This window comes from Sapajus apella, unplaced genomic scaffold (assembly GCF_009761245.1).
Source record: "Sapajus apella isolate SASKATOON/1434 unplaced genomic scaffold, GSC_monkey_1.0 scaffold20, whole genome shotgun sequence".
Lineage (NCBI taxonomy): Eukaryota > Metazoa > Chordata > Mammalia > Primates > Cebidae > Sapajus > Sapajus apella.
This window is the reverse complement of record NW_022436960.1, coordinates 25,505,895-25,523,353: the sequence shown is the minus strand read 5'-3', so window position 1 is coordinate 25,523,353 and position 17,459 is coordinate 25,505,895. Positions and strand designations below refer to the sequence as shown.

Genomic DNA, 17,459 nt, shown 5'->3' with positions numbered 1-17,459 from the left:
AAAGCTGACTTCTTAACATCATGCGAGCAAGGAGAGAGTGCAGTGAAATATTTAAAGTGCAGGGAAAAAAAAATCACTAACCTAGAACTCAGTGCAAAGTTTTCCTGCAAAAGTGAAGGAGAAATAAAGACTTTGCCAAACAAAAATTGAGGGAAATTGTGGACCTGTCTTGCAAGAAATGTTCAAAGAAGTTCCTCAGAGAGGAGGGAAATGATATAGGTCAGAAACACAGATCTACATAAAGAAAAGGACTGAAGAAGGAACAAGTGAAGATAAACTTTAAAACTTTATAGCACACTGGTTAGGTGGAAAAAGAAAAATAAACTTTAAAACTTTCGTTTTTCTTACTCCTAATTGATCTGACAGATAACACTGTAAACCAGAAATATCTGAGACAAGTCTCGATCAATTTAGAAAGTTTATTTTGCCAAGGTTGAGGCTATGCACCCATGACACAGCCTCAGGAGGTCCTGATGACATGTGCCCCAGGTAGTCAGGGCACAGCTTGGTTTTATACATTTTAGGGAGACATGAGACATCAATTCACTATATGTAAGATGTACGTTGGTTCGGTCTGGAAAGGTGGGACAAATGGAAGTGGAGCAGGGATCTCCAGGTCATAGGCAGGTAAGAGATGAACAGTTTTATTCTTTTGAGTTTCTGATGAGCCTTTCACTGGATACACAATTTATAGTAATAGTCATTTATGCGTTACAATGACTTAGTAAAACAACAGGGTGAATGTTTAAATGTACGTTGCAAAGTTGTAGGATACAAGATTAATATGCAAAAGTCAGTCTCTTTACTATATACCATCAATGAAGAAATGGAATTTGAAATTAAAAACACATTACCATTTATATTAGCACCCCTCAACATGAAATACTTACATATAAATCTAACAAAATATGTGCAAGATCTATATAAGGAAAATGACAAAACTGATAAGAGAAGTCAAAGAACAACAAAATAAATACAGAAATTTCATGTTTACGGATAAGAAGACTCAATACTTTATAAGGGTATTGAAAAATTGATTCTATAAATGGGTCCAGGTATGGTGGCTCACACCTGTAATCCCAACACTTTGGGAGGCCAAGGTGGGTGGATCATTGAGGTCAGGAGTTTGAGACCATCCTGGCCAACATAGTGAAACTCTACTAAAATACAAAAATTAGCTGGGCATGGTGGCAGGCGCCTGTAGTCCCAGCTACTAGGGAGGCTGAGGCAGGAAAATTGCTTGAACCCAGGAGGCAGAGGTTGCAGTGAGCCGAGATGGTGCCACTTCACTCCACCCTGGGCAACAAAGTGAGACTGTCTCAAAAAAAAAAAAAAAAAAAAAGTTTAAATGGAAGGACTCAGAACAGGCTGGGTGTGATGGTTCATGCCTGTAATTCTAGAACTTTGGGAGTCTGAGGCAGGAGGATCACCTGAGGCCAGAAGCTTGAGACCAGCCTGGGCAACAGAGCAAGATCCAGTCTCTACAAAAACTATATATAAAATTAGCTGGGCACAGTGATGTGCACATGTAGTTCTGTAGTTCCAGCTACTCAGGAAGCTGAAGTGGGAAGATTGCTTGAGCCCAGAAAGTTGAGGCTACAGTGAGCCATGATTGTGCCACTGCACTCCAGCCTGGGACACAGAGCAAGAAAAGAAACAAAAAACTCAGAATAGCCAACTCAGTATTGAAAGGGAAGAACAAAGTCAGAGGATAACACTACCCAACTTCAAGACATACTTTAAAGCTACAATAATCAAGACAGTGTGATATTGGTGAAAGACAAATAGAGTAGAATAGAATAGAAAGCCCAGAAACATAGTTAACTCATCTTTGACAAAGAAGCAAAAGCAGTATAATAAAGACAGTCTTTTCACAAATGGTGCTGAAGCACTTGGACATCCACAGGTAAAAAAGAAAAAATCTAACCACAAACCTTACACCCTTCACAGAAGTTAAGCCAAAATGTGTCACATGCAGAACTGTAAAACTCCTGGAAGATAACATAGGAGAAAATCTAGATGACCTTGGGTTTGGCAGTGACTTTATGGTTGTAACTCCAAAGGCATGATCCAAGAAAAAAATAATTGACAAGCTGTACATAATTAAATTAAATAAATCATTAAAACTAAAAGTCTGCTCTGTGAAAGATACTGTCAAGAGAATGAAAACACAAGCCACAGACTAGAGAAAATATTTGCAGAAGACAGATAAAGGACTGTTATCCAAAATATACAAAGAACTCTTAAAATTCAACAATAGGAGCACAACTCAGTTTTAAAATGGGCCAGAGACCTTAACAGACACAGACGGTCAGTAAGCATATGAGAAGATGCTACACATCAGGCTGGGCACTGTGGTTTATGCCTGTAATCCCAGCACTTTGGGAGGCTGAAGTGGGTGGATCACCTGACGTTAGGAGTTCAAGACCAGCCTGCCCAACATGGTGAAACCCCGTCTCTACTAAAAATACAAAAATTAGCCAGGCATGGTGATGGGCACCTGTAAACCCAGCTACTCAGGAGGCCGAGGCATGAGAATCTCTTGAACCTGGGAGGCTGAGGTTGTAGTGAGGCGAGATTGTGCCACTGCACTCCAGCCTGGGTGACAGAGCGACACATCAGATGTCAACAGGAAAATGCAAATTAAAACAACAATGAAATACTACTACACAACTATTAGAATAGCCAAAACCTAGAAAACTGACAACACCAAATGCTAGTGAGGATGTGGAACGAGAGGAACTCTCACTCACTGCTGGTAGGAATGCAAATGGTATAGCTACTTTGAAGACAGTTTGTCAGTTGCTTATAAAACTAAATATCGTCTTACCATACAATCCAGCAATTGCACTCCTCAGTATTTACCCAAAGGAGCTGAAACTTAGGTATACAGAAAAACCTGCATGCAGATATTTATAGTAACTTTATTCATAATTGCCCAAACTTGGAAGCAACTAAGATGTCCTTCAGTAGGTAAATAAACTATGGTACATCCAGACAATGGAATGTTAGAGCAAAAAAGAAATGAATAATCAAGCAATTAAAATACATAGAAGAGGAAGAGACCAGGCACAGTGGCTTACACCTGTAAAATATTCTTTATGATACTATAATGATGGATACTTGTTAATATACATTTAACATAGAATGTACATCAAGAGTCAACTCTAATGTGACTATGGGCCCGGGGTGATAAATGATATGTCAGTGTGGGTTCAGGAATTCTAACAAATGTGCTACTCTGGTGGGGGATGTTAATGTTGGAGGCCACCACACGTGTGGGGACAGGGAAATCTCTGTACTTTGAATTTTGTTATGAACCTAAAACTGCTCTAAAAAATAAAGTCTACTTTAAAAAATTATCTCAGAAAAAGAGGCTACAATTTAAAAGTATAACCCACCAGGAATACATAAATTGTGAACTTTTATTTGTTCATCAGATGATATGGCTTCAGACTTTATTTATTCATGTATTTAGAGACCAGGTCTCACTCTGTTACGCAGGCTGGAATGCAGTGGCACAGTCTTGGCTCACTGCAGCCTTAATCTCCCTTGGCTCAAGCAGTCATCCCACCTCACAGTCTCCTGAGTAGCTGAGACTACAGGTATATGCCGCCATGCCCAGCTAGTTTTTGTATATATTTTAAGAGACGGGTTGTTTTGCCATGTTGCCCAGGCTGGTCTCAAACTCCTGGGCTCAAGCACTCTGCCCGCCGTGGCCTCCCAAAGTGCTGGGATTACAGGTGTGAGTCACTGAGTCCAGCTCAGAATTTATAAAGCAAAGATGATTAGAAATATTAAGAGAATCTGAGAAACTACAGTCATAATGAAAATATCATGCCATGTCTCTCTCTCTAACAGACCATCTGACAAAGACAAATGTAGAACATCACTTCTCCAACTTTAATGTGTGTAAGTATCACCACGGACCTTGTAAAAGTGCAAATTGTGATTCCATAGGTCTGGGGTACCAGAATCTGCATTTTTTTTTCTTTCTTTTTTTTTTTTTTTTTTTTAAGAGGCAGGGTCTCGCTTTGTTGCCCAGGCTGGAGTGCAGTGGCTCTTCACAGGTGCGATCCCACTACTGATCAGCACCGGAGTTTGGACCTGCTCCGTTTCCGGCCTGGGCCGGTTCATCCCTCCTTAGGCAACCTGGTGGTCCCCAACTCCCAGGAAGTCACCATGTTGATGCCGAACGTAGTGCGGACACCCAATGGGCGTAGCGCACTACAGCCCAGAACTCCTGGGCTCAAGCGATCCTCCCTCCTCAGCCTCCCGAGTAGCTGGGACTACAGGCACGCGCCACTGCACCCGGCTCTGCATTTCTAAGCAAGCTTCCAAATGATGTTCCTGGATGCTGGCTTTGTGCCCCAAAATATAATAATTTCAAAGGCCAATAGCATATAACTGAAGAGGTTAAATAAAAACTTTCTTAGCTCTAATTATTTTATTATAATGCTGCTTGAATATGTATGACTCATTTAATTTTAATTATAATAAAAATCTAATTTTATAAATATAATTTTTTCTGGTCTTTGATGTTCGGCTCTAATTGTAAAATAAATAAATAAATAATTGTATTTTATTATAATTAAAATCAAGCCACAAATATTCAAGAATCTAAGAAAAATAGCCACAAAATAAAGCAAAAGGAAGGAATTAATTATTAAAGACAAAAATGAAAATGCTTGAAATAAAAAAGAATAGCTCAATAGAATTACTAAAACCATGACCTGGTTATTTTAAAAGATCATTAAAATAAGCTTCTAACAAACTGAACCAAGCAAAAGTTAATTTTTTATTTACTTTTTTTTTTTTTTTTTTTATAGAGACGGGGTTTTACCATGTTGGCCAGGCTGGTCTCAAACTCCTGACCTCAAGCAATCCACCTGCCTCGTCCTCCCAAAGTGCTGGGATTACAGGCGTGAGCCACTGCGCCTGGCCTTGGAAAAAGTTTAAAACACATACATAATCTTAGAAATGCAAAATGACATAAAATATTATGAGATTATTTTTAAACAAAATATAAAAGTACAGCTTTATGACAACAAACTTGAAATCCAGATAAAAATAAATAATCTAGGAAAATATTAATTACCAGCCAGGTGCAGTGGCTCACACCTGTAATCCCAGTACTTTGGGAGGCTGAGGCAGGAGAATCACTTGAACCTAGGAGGCAGAGAATGGAGTGAGCCACAGTCACGCCACTGCACTCCAGACTGAGGAACAGAGCAAGATTCCATCTCAAAAAGAAAAAAAAGAAAAAAAGGAAGAAAGAAAGAAAATATAAATTACCAAATTGACCAAGAAGTAGTAAACTATATCATCAACTAGTATAAACTAGAAATCATAAACCAGTACATCATAAACTAGAAAAATTAAAAAGATAGTCAAATTGCAACCTCCCCACCTCCCAAGATATTTGGACCAAATGGATCCACAGTTAAGTTCTGTCTAGGAGTTTCTGGGTTGGTGAACACGTGGAGATACTAGGAGGGTAGCACATGCAGAGAGGGCATGGCAGCTCCTCGCACCCCCTTCCTACCCCATACCTTGTCCTATACATCTCTTCCATTTGGCTGTCCTTGAATTATTCAGTGTCCCAGCAGGAAAGCCTGGATGGCTAATCTTAGGTCAGGTGACTATACTCATACCTGGATGTTAGAATGTAAATAGAGCTTGCAAAATCTTAACAATAACAAAGAAATAAAGAATACATATAAGCCATGCATGAGTTTGTAATAGATTTTGAATTTGCCAGGGTGAAAATTTTCATCATCCCCATTTTCATCAAGATCTTGAGAACTCAAGAATGGGCAGACCCCATGGAATAATTCTGTGTACACTGAATTTAGCAGCTATGCTAGGAAAATATGGAACAGAGGAAAGAAGATACAAAACCGTCATGGTGCCAGATTGCAGAGCAGAAACTCAGGATTACTCAAGACCTGCAAAGAAGTGTAACCTGGACCTGTTATTCTCTCCTCACTTGTTTTCCATTGTTTCTGGAGAAATCACAATCAGCCCAAGAGATCAGTGTCTGCCTTTCAAATTAAGTGGCAAGCCCACTTAATGTAATGTCAAAGGCTTCCTACTGCTATGAGGTTAATACAACTTTGACACCAAATTTGAAAACTACAGACCAGTTTCACTTTTGAATATAGATACCTTAAATACCATTCAAAGAAAACAGATCTGGAAGTATATTAAATAAGATTTATCTTAAGAATACAAGGGGCTGGGCACAATGGCTCACACCTGTAATCCTAGCACTTTGGGAGGCCAAGGCGGGTGGATCACCTGGGATCAGGAGTTCAAGACCAGACTGGCTAACATGGTCAAACCCATTTCTACTAAAACTACAAAAAGTTAGCCGGGCGTGGTGGCCCAAGCCTGTTATCCCAGCTACTGGGGAGGCTGAAGCAGGAGAATTGCTTGAACCTGGGAGGTGGAGTTTGCAATGAGCCACGATCATGCCATTGCACTCCAGCTTGGGCAACAAGAGCAAAACTCCATCTCCCAAAAAAAAAAAAAAAAAAGGAATACAAGGAAAATTTGACAGGAAAACTTATGCAGTTTACAACATTCATTAAATATTACAATCTTAAAGGAGAGGACAAAAATCTTATTAAATGCTTAAGAGGAAAACTGATAAAATTTGAAATAGATTTTCTTAAAACTTGGTAACAGCAAAATTAGGATGAGTAAATTAGGGCTGACAAACTAATAGAAGGAAACTTTTTGTTTTTATTATGGAAATTTAAAAATAATCAAAAATACAATGAAACATAGAATAGTAATAAAGAATATAACGAAAACTAGAATAATATAATGGAACTCCATGTGCCTATCACCCAGATTTAATAATTATTGATTTATAGCTAATCTTGTCTCATCCAAAACCCCACCCCTACTCCTTTACCTCCATCTATTAGATTATTTTTGAAGGCAATCCCAGACACTGTATCACTTGATACATTTACCACTAAAAATACAAAAATATCACTTGATAGATTTACCACTAAAAATACAAAAATTAGCTGTGTGTGGTGGTGTGTGCCTGTAGTCTTGGCTACTTGGGAGGCAGAGGTGGGAGGATAACTTGAGCCCAGGAGGTAGAGTTGCAGTGAGCCAAGATTACACCACTGCAGTCCAGCCTGGGCAACAGAGTAAGACCATGTCTCAAAAAAATAAAAATAAAAACAAAAAAGCTAATGGGAAAAAAAGGCTCACCAAGTGCTCAACATTGAATTAAAATAGACCTACATCATGGCACATCATAAAATCTCAAGATTATTGAGGTCAAAAGATCCCATAAGCTTCCAGAAAGGAAAGAAACAGGTTTCAGATAAAGGATTAAGAACTAGAAAGGCACCGTAACTCTCAGTAGCAACTCTAGAAGCTGAAAGATAATGAAGCAATGCCTCAAAATTCCCCCATCCAAGTAGTAACCAGGCCTGACCCTGCTTAGCTTCCAAGATCAGACGAGATCAGGCACGTTCAGGGTGATGTGGTTGTAGATGCAATGCCTCAAAATTCTAATGGAAAATTATTTCCAACCTACAATTGTATACCTGGCTATGTTCTCAATAAAATGGTAGGTTAGAATAAAAACATCTCAGACAGTCTCTGAAAATTATTTCAATGTACCCTTTTCTCAGAAAGGTACTGCAGGACTTGTTTCCCCAAAATTAAGAAGTAATTCATGGCAGAGGAAGAGGGATCCAGGAAATGAGATCTAATACAACAGAAAAGTGAGGGTAATCCCCAGGATAATTAAGAAGAAAAATCTCCACACCGAAAGTGTATCGCAGGCACAGAGAATAAACTGCCCATTGATGACTGATTAGAATCAAAAGGTGAGAGAGGAAGAAGAATCTAGGATTACTTCCAGGGTTCTGACATGAACAACTTGGTGAAGGAGCATGTAATTAGGTAAGAAACATCAGAAGAGCAGGGAAAAGAGCAGGTATGCTTGTGGACATCGTAAGTTTGAATGAAGATAATGAGTACACACCTAGGCACAGCATTGACATTTAGGCTGAAAAAAAAAATAAAAAATAAAAAAGACATTTAGGCTAGAAATATCGAGTTACATGCTGTGAGTGTAAATATGGCAACCTAAGTCCCCAAAGTGGAAAAGATCACCAGGAACAAAGTATAGAATGAAAAGAAGTATAGGATGAAAAGAAAAGGGCCTAGGATAGAGCCCTGAAAACTTAAGGGTGAGGCAGAGGAGGAGCTAGCAAAAGAGGGGCCAGGGAGTCAGGAAGAAAACGAGGAGAACAGAAGGGATCATGACAGCCTAGAAGAAGAGACTGCTTCATAAAAGACAGCGTGTTCAATAATTAAGGAAGAAAAAGAGTTTAAAGCATCCAGTGGATCCAGTGACATGGAAGTAACTAGTAACAAGAGCAATAATCTTTGCATATTAGATTATCAAAGATCAAAAATACTTTTTTGATAGTTATCAGATAATAGAGAAGTGGCGGCCGGGCGCGGTGGCTCAAGCCTGTAATCCCAACACTTTGGGAGGCCGAGGCGGGTGGATCACGAGGTCAAGAGATCGAGACCATCCTGGTCAACACGGTGAAACCCCGTCTCTACTAAAAATACAAAAACTTAGCTGGGCATGGTGGCGCATGCCTGTAATCCCAGCTACTGAGGAGGCTGAGGCAGGAGAATTGCCTGAACCCAGGAGGCGGAGGTTGCGGTGAGCCGAGATCGCGCCATTGCACTCCAGCCTGGGTAACAAGAGAGAAACTCCGTCTCAAAAAAAAAAAAAAAAAAATAGAGAAGTGGCACCCTCATATGTTGTTTGTAGAAATGTAAAAAGTACCACATTTTTTATAGGCAATTTGGGAACACCTATCAAATATAAAATATGTATAACCTTTGACACAGAGATTCTTTCAAATATCCCACTGAAATACTGGTACAAGTGCACGAAGTACAAGAATGTTCAAGGCAGGCCGGGTGCAGTGGCTCACACCTATAGTCCCAGCATTTTGGGAGGCCAATGTGGGCAGATCACTTGAGGTCAGGAGTCAGAGGCCAGCCAGGCCTACATGACGAAACCCCGTCTCTACTAAAAATACAAAAATCAGGGCGTGATGGTTCACACCTGTAATCCCAGTACTTTGGGAGGCCAAGACAGGTGAATCACGAGATCAGAAGTTTGAGACCAGCCTGGCCAACATAGTGAAATCCTGTCTGTACTAAAAATACAAAAAATTAGCTGGGTGTAGTGGTGGGTGCCTGTAATCCCAGCTCTTCGGGAGGCTGAGGCAGGAGGAATCACTTGAACCCGGGAAGCAGAGATTGCAGTGAGCCAAAATCATGCCACTGCACTCCAGCCTGGGTGAAAAAGCAAGACTGTCAAAAAAAAAAAAAAAAAAAAAAAAAGAATGTTCAAGGCAGCCCGTAATGCAAATTGGGGAGGATAGGGGGAGGAATTACATCTCTATCAAGTGGAGACAGGGTGAATAAATGTAATGAAATCAATGTGTCCGGTGGACACCTAGTAGCCGCTCATAAATGAGGTAGCTATGATTGTACTCACATAGAATAGAGGCTGTGATACAGTAAGTAAAAAAGCAAAATACATAGTTCCCATGTTTCTAACACTGTACATATAGGAATAGATATGCATATACATGATAATATAATGACAATATAAATGTTTGTAAATGCATAGATAAGAATAGAAAAACTGTTAAACTCTATGAAATGGGATTTGGAAGGGAAAGGAGGACATTTACTTTTCCGCTAGTCAAAATTCTACACAAAAATGTATGATTTTTATCAATGTTTAAAGAGAACATGAAGGGATAAAAAGAAAAAGCGTTAACTAAGAGAAGAGTCTGGGAGAAATGAGAATGGCCAGCTGTCTGATGCCCTTACCTTTCCTGAGACAAGTTCTTGCCATAGGCTTTGCTGACAAAATCGGTTAATTGAAACTTTGGGCAAGATGCTGCGTCTTTCCCACAGTCTTCAAAGTGCATGGAGAGAAAGAGGTCACTCAGAAGCTGCAGCACTTGGGAGTGGGCCATGTTTCTTGCCGTGCATATGTTTAGGACCGCATAGAACACTCCCTCCAACCACTTGATATTGAGGATTATTCCCCCTACACACCAATGAGAAGGTAAATACCAGTTAGCACCACCAAAAACGAGTTGCAGAGAACCTAGAATAAACCCCTGACAGTGAATAGCCACCTTTTTTCTTTCTTTTTTTTCTTTTTTTTTTTTTTTTAGAGGTTACTGCTAATCAAATAGCCACCTTTTTTCCAAGACAGGTTGGTAATACGAACTACAAGATGAGCAAACACTCCTTCCTGAGCCACAAGCCCTACTTGTGCCCTTTACAACACATCACGTGTTGAGCATCTCAGAGGAGGACAGATATGACTAATATAGACATTGCTAGTGGCAAAGGTGTCTCTAGAATAGTTGTTGCTAATAAGGAGAAGGAACTGGGGGAAAATGCAAGATTAAAGCAGGGAAAAGCCATTTTAGTACCATATTACATCCTCCTGTTGAAATAAGCTATCTCCTCTTTTGGTTTTTAGTTTGTCCTTAAGAAGTAGAAATAATCAGGCTTCTCAGCTCTTCCTAAGTAGCTCTCCTGCAGTACCTTGTCACACACACACACACACACACACACACACACACACACAGATTTAATAAGATAGCAGCAATGGGCCAAGAGGAAAGAATTTCAAAAGAATGCCAGAAATATATTGAGCCATGACCAGCAGGACTGAAGGGACAGGTAGCTTGAAGAATTGTAGGATCTTGGAGAGCAGCGATGATTTCCTTATTGGCCCCCCAGATGTTGACAGAATCTTCCCCATACCAATACTGAGGCCGCAAGATATTGGTGTGGCTCAGCAGTAGTTTCAACCTGGAAGTAAAGCCAAGAAAGGGAGTGCAATGCCAAGACTGGAATAAATGACCACATAACCTACTGTGTTTATATCCAACCCCATCAACAGACCCCCGCACAACTCAGAGACAAATGCGGGCCTGGGTCTGTACTGATTAGTTGGATTTTTCACTAATCAGTTGGATTGTTCATCCACCTAACAAATCCTTACTTATTGAATGTTATCATGTGCCAGGCACTGGACTAGAAACTAGATGTGCAGAAATAATATTTGACACACACTTTCAGTAACTTTTCATGTTATTGACTGATGGTTTCCCTTCTCATTGATACACAAGGAGAATACTTCAGTGTTCAAATAATGGAAATAAATGTTCTATTGCAATTTTAAACCTTAACCTTTGTACAGCAATAAAAATGGTTTGTGGCTACTATTTGTGGGTAAGGAGGGAAGTTACAATTAGAAAGATAGCCTATGTTCTTCTACGGATAAAGCTGCTTCCTCCTTATTACTGGAAATAACCAACTCTAAGAGGTAGGGACTCTACAGTGGACGTGGGAGGCATAAGTCAGAGATGGAGAGACAGAGTAGTTGTGCCAGTTCCGTTCTCACCCTAACAAGATACCTGGGTAGCGGGATGGCAGCTACAAAGCTGTACACAATGCTGGTCTTTGAAAGGCTGGTTTGAATTTCTAAGCAGATATTAGGCAGCTGAGATGGCAAGCAGCAGAGGAATATCACATCGGCCCAACTCACCAGATTAGCATTTTGGTAAAAGCACTTGATTTTCAGCTTCTGGAGCTCACCTGGGAGGGATAAAGAAAGACAGAAAGAGCACAGTACTAAGGAGTTTGACCTGAACATCAACTATGGGGAGAAGATGATCATTATTTTAGCTCAGTAAATCAACCCAAGTCTTGCTGCTCCATATATCAGAAGATACTCCTTCCTTCTAAAAGCTATGCAGCAATGCCCTAACTCTATCACTAAAGCAGCAGTAGTACTTGAAATATAATTCATCTTTTTTTTTTTTTTTTTTTTTTTTGAGACAGAGTCTCACTCTGACGCCCAGGCTGTGGTACAGTGGTATAATCACAGCTCACTGTAAACTCTGCCTCCCAGGTTCAAGCGATTCTCCTGCCTTAGACTCCCAAGGAGCTGGGATTACAGGCACCCACCACCACACTCCGCTAATTTTTGTATTTTTAGTAGAGACAGGGTTTCTCCATGTTGGCCAGGCTGGTCTTGAACTCCTGACCTCAGGTGATCCCCCCCACCTCGGTCTCCCAAATTGCTGGGATTACAGGCATGAGCCACCGTGCCTGGCCAAAATGGGTGTTTTGGTTTTTTTTTTAATATTTTTATAAAGACGGGGTTTCACCATATTGGTCAGGCTGGTCTCGAACTCCTGACCTCAGGTGATCCACCCGCCTCAGCCTCCCAAAGTGCTGGGATTACAGGCGTGAGCCACCGCGCTCAGCTCAAAATGGGTGTTCTTATGCAATGTTGGTAAAACTTTATATCTGAAAACCTTTTAGGAGGTCAATTTTTAAAAATACATTAGAGGTTTCTTTAAATATATATATATATATATTTTTTTTTTGAGACGGAGTTTCACTCATGTTACCCGGGCTGGAGTGCAATGGCGCGATCTCGGCTCACCGCAACCTCCGCCTCCTGGGTTCAGGCAATTCTCCTGCCTCAGCCTCCTCAGTAGCTGGGATGACAGGCACACGCCACCATGCCCAGCTAATTTTTTGTAGTTTTAGTAGAGACGGTGTTTCACCATGTTGACCAGGATGGTCTCGATCTCTTGACCTCGTGATCCACCCGCCTTGGCCTCCCAAAGTGCTGGGATTACAGGCGTGAGCCACCGCGCCCGGCCGGTTTCTTTAAATATTAAAGATATACCTACCACATGACCAGCCATTTCACTGCCAAGTACTTACCCAAGAAAACTAAAAGTATTTGCCCACATGAACACTTATGTACAGGTATTCGTAACAGCTTTATTTGTAATAGCCAGAAACTGGAAAAACTGGAAACAACCTGGGTCAATCAGATAAATAAATTGCGGAATAATCATGCAAGGAAATATTACTCAGAAATAAAAAGGATATTGATACATTAAAAAAACTTGGAAATATTTTGGCTGGGCATGGTGGCTCACACCTGTAATCCCAGTACTTCGGGTCAGGAGTTCGAGACGACCAGCCTGGCCAACATGATGAAACCCCGTCTATTAAAAATACAAAAAATTAGCTGGGCATGGTGGCAGGCATCTGTAATCTCAGCTACTCGGGAGGCTGAGGCAGGAAAATTGCTTGAACCTGGGAAGTGGAGGTTGCAGTGAGCCAAGATCGTGCCATTGCACTCCAGCCTGAGTGACAGAGTGAGACTCCATCTCAAAAAAAAAAAAAAAAAAGTGGTTATATTTCAAACAAATTATGCAGTGTGAAAGAAGTTAGACTAAAAAAACACTACAAACTGTATGATTCCATTTATATAAAATTCTAGAAAATGCAAAACTACTCTATGGTGACAGAAATCAGATTGTTGGTTTCATGGGTGGAAAGCTTCAGGGAAGTAGAGAAAAAGGAATCACCAAGGACAAGGGGCAACTTTTGGGGGTTGTGGGATACGTTCATTATCTTGTGATGATTTCACAGGTGTATTCGTGTCAAAACATCAAACTGTACACTTTTAACTGTGGCCATTTATTGTACAGAAATAATATTTTAGGGTCGGGCTTGGTGGCTCACAGCTATAATCCCAGCCCTTTGGGAGGCTGAGGCAGGCAGATCACTTGAGGTTAGGAGTTCAAGACCAGACTGGCCAACATTGTGAAACCCCATCTCTGCTAAAAATACAAAAACATTAGCTGGGCATAGTGGTGTGCACCTGTAATCCCAGCTACTTGGAAGGCTGAAGCGAGAGAGTCACTTGAACTGGGAGGCAGAGGTTGCAGTGAGCCGAGATCACCCCATTGCACTCCAGCCTGGGAGACAGAGCAAAACTCCGTCTCAAAAAAAAATTTTTTTTTTAATAAAGCTGTACCAATTCTTTGACCTAATAACTTTATTTCAAAAATTATGTATAAGGAAGTTCAACTAAATAAGGCACAGTTATATAAATTATGGTACATCCATATTTTGGGATACTATACAACCTTAAAATCTTTTTTTATGTTAAAATTAATCTCTTACTAATAAAATTTTAAATCCAGAGGGAAGAATGGTGTAGGATGTCTGGTGGTCTTAGCCACCACTGGGCACAGCTACAAAGTCTGTGCACCCTAACACCGGGTACAGCAAGCACACCCTCCTAGGGAGATGCAAAGGAGTGTGCTCAGAGCCTGCTGGGTAACCTTCTTCTTGTGGGAAACTGGAGGGGCTTAAAATAATTATTTCTTATTTATCTATTTACTTATTTATTTAGATGGAGTCTCACTCTGTCGCCCAGGCTGAAGTGCAGTGGTGCAATCTTGGCTAGCTACAACCTCTACCTCCTGGGTTCAAGTGATTCTTCTGCCTCAGCCTTCTGAGTAGCTGGGACTACAGGTGCTCACCATAACAGCCAGCTAATTTTTGTATTTTTAGTAGAAACTGTGTTTCATCATGGCTAGGCTGGTCTCAAACTCCTGACCTCAGATGATCCGCCCACCTTGGCCTCCCAAAGTGCTGGGATTACAGATGTGGGCAAATCATTATTTCAAAAAATGTTAAACAATATGAGAATATGCTCATGATACATTATGTAAAAAAAAGCAGAATACAGACTGGGTGCGGTGTTTCACACCTGTAATCCCAGCACTTTGGGAGGCCAAGGCAGGCAGATCACGAGGTCAGGAGATCCAGACCATCCTGGCCAACATGGCCGACATAGAAACCCCGTCTCTACTTAAAAAAATACAAAAATTAGCTGGGTGTGGTGGCGCATGCCTGTAATCCCAGCTACTCAGGAGGCTGAGGCAGGAGAGTCACTTGAACCCAGGAGCTGGAGATTGCAGTGAGCAGAACATAAAAAACTATATACAGTGTTAATTACTGGTATAATTTAGAGAAAAAAAAACAGGAAGGAAATGGTAACCAGGGTAGATTTTAGGTAGTTATGTCCTTCCTTATAGAGAAATTTTCTACAATATGCATTATATTATTTTATATATTTTTATTATTGAAGTATAATTTATATATAATGCAACACATAGATATGAAGTGTATAGTTTGATCAATTTTGGCAAAAGCATACACCCATTTAAACCCATACCTCTCTTAAGATACAGAACATTTCCATCTTCCCAGAAAAATTTCCTTTGGGACCTTCTCAGTCTGTCTCCCCAGAAGAATTCATTGTTCTGATTTCTATCAACATAAATCACTACAAATTTTGTTTTGGTTTTTTTTTGTTTGTTTGTTTTGGTTTTGGAGGCAGAATCTCGCTCTGTCACCAGGCTGCAGTATAGTGGCATGATCTTGGCTCACTGCAACCTCTGCCTCCCGGATTCAAGCGATTCTCCTATATCAGCCTCCTGAATAGCTGAGACTACAGGCACATGCCACCACACTCAGCTAACTTTTGTATTTTTTTAAATTAATTAATTTATTATTATTATTTTTTAAAGAGATGGGATTTCACCGTGTTGGTCAGGCTGGTCTCAAACTCCTGACCTCAGGTAATCGACCTGCCTCAGCCTCCCAAAGTGCTGGGATTCTAGGCATGAGCCACCATGCCCGGCCTAACTTTTGTATTTTTAATATAGACAGTATTTTTCCATGCTGGTTGGGTTGGTCTCGTGATCTAGCTGCCTCGGCCTCCCAAAGTGCTGGGATTACAAGCATGAGCCACCGCACCTGGCCACAAAACATTTTTTAAAGTTCGGTAAATGTCATTTTTAAAAAATACAAGGCCAACTGCAAACGCCTGGGACTGTACAACACCCAGCCAGACCCTAACTGATTCAGTTAGAAGATCTGAACTCTGTATGGAAAGCTTCCCTGTATCAAAGACCCAGAAAGATAATTCACCACCAAGGGCATAGGGAAAAGAGATGGATATAAAACATACACATGGAGAAAAAAGTTGCTTTAAAGAACAAGAGAGAAAGCCATGCTTCTAACCTTGCTTAGGGCTAGCAAGCTGAGAACTCCGCATGCTGTATGCAAGGATTCCTCTTCGGAGGACCCTTTCAGAACGGCTTTGTTGACACCTACACACCTACACAGCACAACCAAGCCCCCTTTCTACCGCACACTGCTCCTCACCCAGAGTCTCTGGCCTCCGAGTGGAGATCCGCAGACTTTCAGCAGGGATGGGGACGAGCTGCAGCAGTGTGTGAGCCAGCTGCTTCCCAAGGTGGCCTCCTCCAATGATGCCCACCTTTAACTCTTCAGTAGTGGCTGCATTGAGTGATACAATTGAGAGTTGTCTGGAATTTTGATTCTCATTTAAAGATGCTCTGGAGAATGAACACACACACACATCCATAAATATATGCACGCATTGTAGTTCTCAACTGTCAATCTCTGACGTTTTCTGCTTTCACTTTGTCATATAAGGTGCTTGGGGACACCTTAAGTACTTCAGAGATAAGGCGTTTCACCTGTGTGTCATTTATCCAGCCTCACTAGGGAATGAAATGTTCCTCCTGAGTTAATTTTCCGGAAACAAAAGTATAACCCTTTTCAAGGGACCAAAATTTTAAAATTTTAAATGAACATATTTTGTTATATGTTTGCCTGGTTAAACAGTCTGAATATTTAGTCATTTCACTGACTCAGGACACCATTGTGAACAGTCATTATTATACATCATACTGTAATGTCCATACCACATTGTGGGCCAGTCCCCTCATGTTTTGTTTGTTTCTGTGCAGACAGCTGTCAATTTTTTTTATGTAGTGGTTAAAAGACACAGGCTGGGTATGGTGGCTCACATCTGTAATCCCAGCACTTTGGGAGACTAAGGTGGGTAGATCACTTGAGCTGAGGAGTTTGAGACGAGTCTGGGCAACATGGTGAAACCTCATCTCTACAAAAAATACAAAAATTAGCAGGGCGTGGTGGCACACACCTGTAGTCCCAGCTACCCAGGAGGCTGAGGTGGGAGAATTGCTTGAACCTACTTTGAGGTTGCAGTGAGCTGTGCTCCTGCCATTGCACCCTAGCCTGAGTGATAGAGCAAGACCCTGTCTCAGGAAAACACACACACACACACACACACACACACACACCCTAAACTTTACCATCATAACCATTTTTAAAGTGTGCAGTACAGTTGTGTTAATTATATGCACATTGTAGCTAGGCAGCCTGTAATCCCAGCACTTTGGGAGGCCAAGGCAGGTGGATCATTTGAGGTCAGAAGTTCAAGACTAGTCTGGCCAACATGGTGAAACCCCATCTCTACTAAAAATATAAAAATTAGCCCAGCATGGTAGTGTATATCTGTAGTTTCTGCTACTCAGCAGGCTGAGGCAGGAGAATCTCTTGAACCCAGGAGGTGAGGGTTGAAGTGAGCCGAGCTCCAGCCTGGGTAACAGAGCAAGACTCCATCTCAAAAAAAAAAAAAATTA

General features: G+C 40.9%; 1 protein-coding gene across 2 annotated transcripts in view; it reads right to left on the bottom strand.

The window, feature by feature from the left end:
- NOXRED1 (NADP dependent oxidoreductase domain containing 1) overlaps positions 1-17,459 on the bottom strand; it is a 38,437-nt gene that overhangs the window by 6,406 nt on the left and 14,572 nt on the right. Inside the window, exons 2-5 of one of the 2 annotated variants that reach the window (XM_032287745.1) lie at positions 16,150-16,343; positions 11,514-11,694; positions 10,754-10,905; positions 9,904-10,126 (exon numbers count right to left, since the gene is read on the bottom strand). In XM_032287745.1, the coding sequence (XP_032143636.1) occupies positions 9,904-10,126; positions 10,754-10,905; positions 11,514-11,694; positions 16,150-16,343 (750 nt within the window). Of the gene's footprint in view, positions 1-9,903; positions 10,127-10,753; positions 10,906-11,513; positions 11,696-16,149; positions 16,344-17,459 lie in introns of those variants that run through there. The other variant, XR_004271766.1, reaches the window with a different exon arrangement.